Source organism: Fukomys damarensis, unplaced genomic scaffold (genome assembly GCF_012274545.1).
Source record: "Fukomys damarensis isolate Sample0158 unplaced genomic scaffold, DMR_v1.0_HiC HiC_scaffold_27, whole genome shotgun sequence".
Taxonomy (NCBI): domain Eukaryota; kingdom Metazoa; phylum Chordata; class Mammalia; order Rodentia; family Bathyergidae; genus Fukomys; species Fukomys damarensis.
The window spans coordinates 30,425,928-30,436,591 of NW_022900939.1; the positions used below are offsets into that span (position 1 = coordinate 30,425,928).

Below are 10,664 nucleotides of genomic sequence, written 5' to 3' on the forward strand. Positions count from 1 at the left end.
ACCTCTGATTTTGGTAACAGACTCTGCAAGCGCTATGGGGCCTTAACCGTTGGCCACAAACCTCCATGCTCGCGCTTGCGCATCTCCTAAGGAGGAGCACGGGCTCAGCTGCTCAACGGTTCCCTGCCTCCTAGAGCGGCTGGAGCGCGAGGCTCAGGAAAGGGCGCCTTGAACTCAGGACTAGCGCATGTGCACGGGGCACCAGAGAAAACCTGGCAGGAAGCAAAGAAATGGCCCCTGGGGCCGTCCTCCCAGGCTTCTCTGGGGTGGACTCCCCCTCGGGGAAACATTGTGTGGGGCCTGTGAACGACCATGAGTATTTTTAAAAATTGCACACCCGCCATCCGTGCACTTTGGAACCAGCTTAGCTGAAAGACTTTGAGGCATTTATCCTAAAGCAAACTATGACTTATATTGGGCCCGGTGCTTTCACCTCCTTTGGACTGCATTTCTTTCCAAAAACAAGCATGTCGTTTTCTCCTAGTCCACTGGAAGGTTCCATTGAAAAACAGTTGTGGCAAAGAATTTCAGAGCTCAGAAGCATTCTGAGACGTGGTTTGTCCTGATTGCATTTCTAGACGTTCACCTACTTTTACCGATCTTGAGTATACTTATTTGATGCGCACACAGTTCTCCCAGTAAATGTTGTCACAAAAACAAAATTTGTTTTGCAAACTGTATTAAACCTTTAATCAAAAAATTGACAATTGGGTCAATTTCAGCCAACATTGCAGATACAATGGGAATGATTTTACTTTCTCCTCTTTGACATAGGTTGAAGAATTTCAATTGCTGACTAAAAAAACAATAGAATCAACTCACTAAGTTGAATTTGCAAGTCTCAAAACCCTATCATCAGGTCCTCTTTCTCATAATCTGCAGGATTAATAACAGCCCAATAACCCAGGACTGCCAAGGTCCTCCCAGGGCATGGGCCCTGAGGACACACACAAGGCTCCTCCCCACTCCTCTAATGTTCCAGTACTGGACGGAAAAGTCCTGGATGTCCCCGTCCTGAAGCTGGTGCACTGGGTCCCTGGCCCTTCCCCCCGGGCTTCTCCAGCTCCGTTCTTCCTGGATGTCACGAGTTGAGCAGCTTTTCCCTCCCTCCATGCCCTCTGCCTTGTTTCTCTCTTGGAGCCAGCCACACACAGGCAGAAACTTCTGAAACCGTGAGCCAAAAGAAATCTTTTCTCCTTATATTCTGCTGTGTGCTTTGTCCCAGCAATGAAAAGGTGACTAACATGGACAGAAGTCACAAACAATGTTTGGCCTGATTTCATGATTCTTGCATCTGGGGTCTAGGACTACAGAAAAGACAATAATGTTCCACCATGGAATTTTTTCATTACTCTTCCACAAAAAACTTACTGAAATCCTATTTTTAAAGTCAAGATAATCGGTTGAGGTGACAAGGAAAGATAGCCACAAAGAACAAAACACTGACAACCAAAAAGAAGGGATTTCTGTGTTGGGTCTGTAGGCTACGTTAGTGTGGCTACTTGGTAGGGCTTTCTAGCAAAGGACAGCGACTATTGTCCTTCTAGCAAAGGACAAAAGACTATTGTCCTGGATGAGGCACAGATCCCAGCTTTGGACACTTGAAGAAGACACAAGAACTGCTTCCTCAGGAGTGACACGGGTATGTCAGGCACTGGATCCTCCCTCTCTTAATTCAAGCTACTCATCGTCTCCCACCTGGCGCATATTTACCTAAATACGTGGTCTGAGTTTTGTTGAGAAAGTACAATGAGTTTTGAAATTCATCAAGAGCCTACTTCCAAGGTGGGATGCTGGGTGAGATGAGGGAAAGAAAACTAGTTTTACTGGTGTGGAACTGGAGGAGAGATCAGTAAAACTACAGTGCTGGCAGTGGTAAGAAATAATTCAAAAATTGGGTAGAGTCACACAGCAGTGATGTTTTCACCAAATTGTTTGAAGGGATCGTGAGGGTCTCCTCTGCCCACCAGAGCTCTTCCTGGAATGCCCCCCCCAGCCCTGCCTCTGCCCCTCCCCCGCTACAGAATGTCTGGGCATAGCCCTCCAGACCTGTTTACTTTCAAACCTCACCCTCTGCAGTTGGACCGGAGTGAGCCTCTGGTCACAGGTCTTCACTCTTCCCACGCTGCTAGCAGCTAGAGAGTTGATGTCAGTGTCCATGCCTGTGGGGATGGAGCTAGAAGGAGGTAAGCCTGGAGGGTCAGGGATAACTGCTCTAACTCCTTAAACTGTTAGGAATTTGAATCTGTCACTTCCCTGGGTACAAGTGGTTGAGCTGATGTAAAGAAAAGAGTGTACTGGACTTGACCAACACCATACCCACTGGGAGGCAGGGAAAGTTCGTGTCAGTCTGAGACTGTTGACGGGACTGGGACTCCTTAGATGGATTTCAAGATACCATGTGGAAAATATACTGGGTCGGGGAAAGAATGGGAGGACATACATTGATCCTCTCCAGAAAGGGAGAGATGTGACTTTAACAGGGTTGCTATCCAATGGTGTCACGGAGGAGACAGGACATTTTCAAGGGGAACTCTGAGTCCTGTGTCCTTTCTTCGGGAACCTGGGACTTGTATGTCTCACTGCTCTGAGGGGTTTGATTGGAGTTTCCCGGATCTTAGGAGGGCGGTGGAGAGAATGATCTTAGACAGAAAACTACTCAGAAAACTCCGTGACCCAGTGTGCAGTGAAATATCCTCTGTGTGAACAAGGATAAGGGTTACTCAACTGTCACTTCCAGAGACCCCAAGCGCCATCTCACTCACAGAGGGCTTTACCCTCAGTCCAAGTTGCAGCTGTTTTTCATCCCAGGGCAGCTTGGGCCTCCCTGAGTTGTTCTGAAATGTCATCTTTTTCATCAAAACAGGTCTTCAGGGCTTCTTAGTCTTGACCACTGTCAGTGTGGCCCCTCAGCCCTTCATTTCACAGTTGTCAGGAACAACGCCCGTGTTCCTTGTCTGGTGCTTCATGCACCAGGGGCACAAGGGGAGTGCTGTTGGTTTTCTGTAGCAGTGAAAGCTAGTTTCCATGTAGAGAGAGGATGATGAGTAGCTCACAGGAAGATGCTTTGCTGTTATGTTAGTAGGAAGTTAGGACAGGTGTTCTGGTTACTGGGTGCAGATTTCACAGATGGGCTCCAGTTGACTTTGTCTCACATGGTACCTGGCTCACAGAGGACCGACTCGCAAGTCTCTTTCATTGCCATTTTTAGGACCCCACAGGGAAGGCTCCACAGATAGGTTATAGTTCCACAATGAAACCTGACAACCAGGAGCTGTGACAATTCCTTGAAAACTCCTGGGACAGCTCCACCATCACCCTTACCTGGCTCTTTCTGGTCCTCTGCAGAAACTCCTGGCTGTTTCTGCAAGGACAAGTACTCAGGGAGCCCAGTGTCCATCTTCCAGACCTGTCTCATGGGAACAGAGCCTCCAGTGTCATGGCAGGGACCACTGAATACTGGGCACAGGACTGGGCAGGATTAGTCCCCGCATTAGTGCTTGTTGTGGGAGGTGGATAGGATCCCGCGTGGGGTCATCTTCAAGAGCTAGGGTGGGGAAGATTTCATTGGGGGCCTGTGTTATGCTTTGCTTGCAAGGGAAGAAAGATAGAGGTTTAGAAGGAGCATGAGAAAAAGGAAATATCCCTTAGAGGGAGAGGAAGCTGAGAGGTTGCTTTGGACAAGCAAGGGTTGAGAATTTTAGTTACCTAGAAGAAAGTTCCTTGCAGGAGGAATTCTGAATGGGAGGAAGAGAGCATGAAAATTTACTCAGGGGTGTCTGCTAACTGCAAAATATTCCTGTCCACACAACCCTGAAGGGGTGAGTTTTGTCTTCTGATTCCCAGTGACTGGGGAAGAACAGAGCCTCCATCCTGCTGTCTCACCTCCTACATGCCTTCACTCCTTTTCTCTCCACAGCATCGTCCCTGCTGCAGCCAGATATGACCCAGAAGGACGGGGTCATCCTATCTCCTTCTTCGGTCCTGTGCCCTCTCCCACCTGCCCCAGTCCCAGTACAACAGCTACACTGGGAGCCATTTCCACCCTCTGGGAATGCACCACTTCCTCAGGGTAAACCCCTGGTGGTGTCCCATTTCCCCATGACACCTGTGGTGGCAGGACACAGTGGCTATGGTCAGACTGGGCCTGGGCCTTTCAACATCCCTGCCCGAACCCAGGGAGGAAGGAGGCGAGCAGGGTCCCTGCTCACTCAGAGCCATGTCCTCTCACGGGCCCCATTCATGAGCGGCTCCCAAGGTGTCCGGCATGGGGGTGTGCATCATCCTGCTCTCCTGCCGCTGAGTGCTGCGCCCATGACCACCATCCTGCCTGCCCCAACTGGGGTGAGCATCCAAGATCATGATGGGATGTGGGCCAAGGGCCTTCATCCTCCAGCCGTACCACTAGTGGCCCAGACCGTGTCTGGAGTGAACACTGGGCCACTCCTGTCTGCCCCAACTGGGGTGAGCATCCAAGCTCATGATGGGATGTGGGCCAAGGGCCTTCATCCTCCGGCCGTACCACTAGTGGCCCAGACCGTGTCTGGAGTGAACACTGGGCCACTCCTGCCTGCCCCAAATGGGGTGAGCATCCATGCTCATGATGGGATGTGGGCCAAGGGCCTTCATCCTCCAGCCATACCACCAGTGGCCCCGACGGTGTCCGGAGTGAACACTGGGCCACTCCTGCCTGCTCCAACTGGGGTGAGCATCCAAGCTCATGATGGGATGTGGGCCAAGGACCTTCATCCTCCGGCCGTACCACCAGTGGCCCCGACCGTGTCCGGAGTGAACACTGGGCCACTCCTGCCTGCCCCAACTGGGGTGAGCATCCAAGCTCATGATGGGATGTGGACCAAGGGCCTTCATCCTCCGGCCGTACCACCAGTGGCCCCGACCGTGTCCGGAGTGAACACTGGGCCACTCCTGCCTGCCCCAACTGGGGTGAGCATCCAAGCTCATGATGGGATGTGGGCCAAGGACCTTCATCCTCCAGCCGTGCCGCCAGTGGCCCCGACCGTGTCCGGAGTGAATACTGGGCCACCACCACACTGCAACAGTGCAGGTGTCCTGGGCACCTCGCAGACCAGTGGCTCAGCAGGTCACACCTCCAAGTCTCCAAGTGTCTATGAGAACTTCCGGTTCTGGCAGCATTTGAAGACCCTGCTCCAGAGATACCTTCCACACACTCCTGACATGGAAGTGGTGTCCTGCTTCCTCATGTGAGTGTCCTCCCAGGGACCCAGCAGTTCACCCTGTAGCTCCAATAGGAGGGAGGAGGAGGGGAGATAAGGAATTTGGGGTGTAGAGGAACTTGCAGGAAGAGCTGAGGGTGACAGAGTAAGGTCAGAAGTATTTATGTGATGCCCGGGTAGGAAGAGGGCCTGATCTATGGAAACCACTGCCAATGGTGCAGCCAATGTTTCTTTTTCAATAGTTATCACCGTGATGCTCAAGACTCAAGGTCAGAGAAGGTTCCTGCTGGAGCATGAGCCACCATTTGAGTTTAGGTCTCTGACGTGTCATGGTCACACCCCTTCAGTTTTCCCTTCCTTCATGGACCTATGGACTCATGGTCCTGAGGTCAGCACAACCACTGGTGGTAGGAGGTAAAGAAACTGAGAGAGAAAAGGACAGTTGTTCCCACCCCGGCTGTTGTGGGGAAACAGGAGAATAAGGTGGTGCAGCAGTCACGTGACAGCACACCTGCGCCCTAATTCCATTTGACCCTCAGCCACCATTTAAATCTTCACCCCTGGCTTTAACCCTGGCTTCAGCTCATTGTGTGCACCTTCCTGTCAGCTCATGCTGCCAGAGTACCCCAGACTGGCGAGTTGAAACCACCCAATTCACTCCTCACAGCTCTGAAGGCAGCAAGTCCCACGTCAGGGCGCTGGTAGATTCTGTGTGTGAGGATGACTCTCCCCCAGGCTAGAGAAGGTGGCAACCTCACCTGAGTCCTCACATGGCTGAGAGAGCTTTGGGGTCTCTTGTTCATCCTATAAAGGCACTGATCCGATCATGACAGCCCCACCTTGCTGACCTCATCTGACTGTTTCTAAAGACCATCACATTGGGGGTCAGTACTTCAACACACGGACTGTGGGGGACAAAAACATCCTGTGCACAATAAACAACACCAACAATGAGGACATGAAGGAAAATCAGTCTCCAACGTAGCACTGATGTTAATGTCCAGTGCCTGATAAGGGGTCCCAGAGGCTGTCAGACCACAAGAGAAGTGAAGGGACAGAGGTGACAGGGATATAGGGTGTGCAGAGCAGGATCAGCTGGGCATGCAGGGCGAGGACAGTGGATGGTAAATGATCCTGAACAATTACAGGCCAGTGCTCCGGTCCCTGTCCCGCCGGAAGCCGACCATGAGTGTGGAGCAGGGCCTGCGGATAGGCGTGCACGAATGGGACCACAACAGCAACTACGAGCACATGATCTTCTACAAGCTGGCTGAAAAGTGAGTCAGGGACCCTGGGCCATGAGTTGCAGGAGCACATAAGCCATGCAGCTGTGTCCAATGGGGCTTGTCACCCACACGGTGTAAGCAGGGTGTGCACTGGCACAGACCCCACCCCTGGAACCTTGGTCCTTAGGAGGCTGCTCCTTCTACCTGCAAGGGAGGGAAGTGCCAGGAGCTTTGGCCTCAATATTCATGGAGTTTCTTCTAGCAGTGGGGGCTGTGTCAGGTGGACCCGTGCCATTTGTCCATGAAAGGAACAAGGCTATAACCCGAGGTCCCAGAAGAGAGTGGGAGAGGGGACAGCAGGCATGGTCAGGGGAAGACAGCCTCTCAGGCACCCCGAGGACAGGTCTTCACCATTACTACTTTAGCTTCATCTAATCTGTTCTTTCAAACAAGCAAATGAACAAACAAACAGAGAAACAGAAAAACAGACCACAGAGGAAAGTAACCCAATCTTCCCCACTTGGCTCCCACTTTCTCCTGACTTCTCCCGGGCCCTGTCTCCCAGAGCTTCATTCCAGGACTCAGAGTCCCACGTCAGGAGCCCTGGATGGGGGTGAGGACTCTTGGTGTTCTCCGCCTTAACTCACTCCTGACCGGCTTCTGGTGCTTCGCTGCTGTTTGTGGCTCTGTGCAAGACCAGGGCAGGCCTGGAAAGGGTCCCCTGAGGGCTCTGCAGATCACCTAGGCCCAACTTGATTTCCTGCGGGTGATGTAAGATGTGCCCAGAACTGTGGCTCTGCCCTGGGATCAGCCCCCTCCTTTGACTAGACCAGTCTACCCAGAGCACTGCTCCCCACCTCTGCTACTGGTCCAGTCCGGTGTCACTAGGGCCTGGGACCTGGTCTCCCTTCTGGTTCAACCTGTATCTCCCCACACCTCAGGTTCAAGGAGTTTGAGGTTGCTGAAGAGTTGTTACATCCCAAGTTTTAGTTGATCGGGGGACTCCCGGGCTGTCCGACTCCAGCCCCACCCAGGCCCGAACCTCCAAGGCCCCCAATGCCTGCGGTTGTGCAACAACCAGGTAGGGCTTCCCATGTTCCACGGGGACCACAGGAGAGGCCAAAGGGGGCAGAGGGAAGCTGATGTCCCACATCTGTTGGGTTTTCAATCAGGATGAGGCATTTGGTTTTGAAAGCAGAAAATCCCCCAGTGCCTGGGCTTCCACAGCCCTTGGACTTGAGCAGGATGTTGATTGGCTGTGCAGTATCTCAGCCCACCATCTGCCCAGGACTTGGGGGCCGGGTGGGGACAGTGTATGGCATTTCGGTAGCGCCACATGTCCTCCCATGTGACTGTCTCCACATTCCACCTCAGGCAGAGTCTCCTCTCACAGATTCTGAGGTCAGCTTGTCCTGGACCACTCTGGATGACATTAGGTCTCCTAGATCCTGCTCTCCCCATCGGGATTGGGGTCTACCTGGAGCAACCATCCATACCCACTCCCTTCCTCCATTCTAGTGTGCGTCCCCAGGCAGACAGAATCCAAGGCGCAGGCTGCCTGCCCCCCAACACCCAAATGCCAGCAGCCACCTGAGACCAAGGCACCTGATGAGATCCCTCCTGAAGCTGTGAGGGAATACATAGACATTATGGACTGGCTGGAAGAGCATCACCTCCTGTCCATGCCGGTGTCTAAAGAAAACCAGGAAGAAGAGCAGCAGCAGGAAGAGGAGGAGATAGTCCCAGATCTGGATATCTCCAGTTACTGTGATGAGCTTTGTTCCCAAGACGACTTTCTCACCAAGGTGTGCAGGGGGCTGGAGGCCTGGTGTTCTTAAAATTTCAGCAACAGGATCCAAGCCTTTGGAATTTAGCCTGATTCCTTAGCAACTGAAATCCCTCTCTCTCTCTCCTCTCTCTCCCCTCTCTCTCGGTGTGGATGTGGGTGTGTTTGCATCTCACCATGAATGTGTGTCTGGGTAAGTGAGTGTAGCTGGTGGTCATGATGATTAACAGTCCCATGGTGTGGACCAGAATGGGCAGGGTATTGTTCTGTTTCTCCTGGGCTTCCCCTTGGCTTAGAGCTGCTCCTTACCAAGGAGCCTCATGATTTCTTCTTCTGACCCAGGTGGAGGCCATTATCAACCCCCAATTCCTGGATGCAGTAGAATCTCCAGATGCAGACTTGGATATCATCTTGGCTACAAGACAGGTGCTAGAAGAGGAACATGAACTTACTGTTGACCAGGTAGGCCAGGGGCATGAGGGACACCAGAAAGACAAGGGCAGGGCCACCAGCCTGACCAGACAAGGGGAGGGATCAGTAGGCAGAGGAGGGAGAGAGGGGCACCAAGTAGGAGAGGAGAGGATGAGGGGAGAGGGAGACAAGTGAGGGGAGGACAACAGGTAGATATGAAGAAGGAGGGGCATCAGGTAGACAGGGTGGGGTGGGGATACCAGACAGATCATCAGGATCAGGAGGGGACCCTGCACACCAGGTCCACATGACTTTGTCCAGCCCTAACCCAGCCAGAAATTGCTGCCTTCTAGAGAGGGGCTGCACCCAGATGGAGGACACACATGGGGACAAGGAGGGAGGAGATTCCAGAGTGAGGAGGGCGAGGGTGCAGTGAAGGAGGCCAGCAGGGTGGTCCCAGGGACTCAGCCTCAGTGTCTGAAACTAAAATGGGGCAAGGTCCAGAGCCTGCCTGCTGTCCAAATACCCTCACACCTACCCCGTGATCCCTCCTCATGCCTCACATAGACCCAGGAAATGCCCTCTTCCTCCTGCAGCTGGTGGAGAAGCGCCTTCTGGGCTCCAAGGAAAAGGGAGGTGTGTGCAGGCCCCAGAGCCGAGGTGCACCCCAATCTGCTGCCCACCAAGGTGCAGAGCGAGATGATCCTGACCGCAAACGAAGGCGCAACAAGGAGACCTGCTCCCCTCCAAAAGCTTCCCAGGTCCTTAAGAGACGCAGGGCCACCAATGAAGAGCGGCCGGGGCCTGAGGTCCCTGCTGTCCTGCGCAGGAGACACAGCCGTGCCCTGCTGGGAGCCTCTGGTCCCAGTGCTCTTCCCCAGGACCTGGCACCCAGAGGTACTGTGGCCCTCAGAGCGGCCTCTCCTACTGGGGGGCCAGCATCCTGCCCGGATGAGGATGACGAGGACTTCTCCAGCCTTTCCTTCCTCCTGGCCTCCCCTCGCCAGCTGCTGCCCCAGATCCCAGGCCCTGAGGTGGGCCTCCTCTGCCCTGGAGGTCCAGTACCCCAGGCCTCACTTCCCCAGAGAGGAGGCCTCATCTCTGACCTCCCTTCATCTGCCAGGAGCAAGAAACGAGCCCTCTCGGGAGGCTCAGCTCCTGTGGGAAAGTTATTCTGCCCAGGACCTTCCTGAGAGGTTGCTGCAGGGCAAGATTTGGCTCAGGGGCAGGTTCCACGCCCATTGCCTAAGAAGGGGAGGAGTAACAAAGGAGGCTCCCAGAGGAGGAGGAGGAGGAAGACCTGTCCCGCATAAGGCTGGTGGGCAAATTCCGGGTGCCCGTACTTCAGGTGGGCGTTGGCAAGATTTCACCCTGCTCTGCCCTGCACCCCACAAGCCAGCGCCCCTCCTCACGGAGTTCTGATTCAGGGGTTCTGGGGCAGGGAGAGGTGATGGGAGGGGATGGGGTGGGAGGGAGGAGCTGCCTGGGTGGAGTGGGGCTGTTCTTTGGGGCTGTTATTTCAGAATGTAAATAAAGATGACTGGAAAATGCTCTCAGGGTTGCTGAGTCTTGTCTGGGCCTTGTCCCCATGTGGGGCGTGAGGACAGCAAGCAGGGAAGGACCTGATGTGCCAAGCTCCAGGGTGCACATGAGCCTGACCGAGGTCTTCCCTGCACAGTGGGGCTGTTCTTCCCACTGCTCCTGTGAGCAGACAGGCTGAACGCTCTCTGGAGGCCCCTTCACCACCCCACTCACAAGGCCTCATTTTCTTTCGGGGGCTTTCTGGGCATACCCCGACTTCAACTGCACCCCTTAAAGTCTCCTTCAGCCCTGTGTACCGTTAGCCCGTGTGCTAGCATGCAGACTGCAGCTGGCAGGTTTCTTAGGGACCTTCTTTCTCCTTCGTGGCAGAGCCCAGAATGAGCTGGCCCGAAGCTCAGCTCTGGCAGGACCTTCCCGAGTGGGTGGTTTGACCAGAGGACAAGGCCTGGAAGCTACAGGCAGAAGCCATTGCATCTTGGGGAGACTTCGACTGATAACACCAGC

The 10,664-nt window shown here is 53.8% G+C and overlaps 1 protein-coding gene across 1 annotated transcript; it reads left to right on the plus strand.

Moving 5' to 3' along the window:
- Window positions 1–4,888: 4,888 nt before the first annotated feature.
- LOC104850607 (NUT family member 2G) lies at window positions 4,889–10,012 on the plus strand. The gene is made up of 6 exons (XM_033756669.1): window positions 4,889–5,222; window positions 6,344–6,472; window positions 7,363–7,502; window positions 7,940–8,226; window positions 8,550–8,669; window positions 9,215–10,012. The coding sequence occupies exons 3-6, from the start codon at window positions 7,478–7,480 to the stop codon at window positions 9,809–9,811; spliced, it is 1,029 nt and encodes a 342-aa protein (XP_033612560.1). The 5' UTR covers window positions 4,889–5,222; window positions 6,344–6,472; window positions 7,363–7,477; the 3' UTR covers window positions 9,812–10,012.
- Window positions 10,013–10,664: the final 652 nt, after the last annotated feature.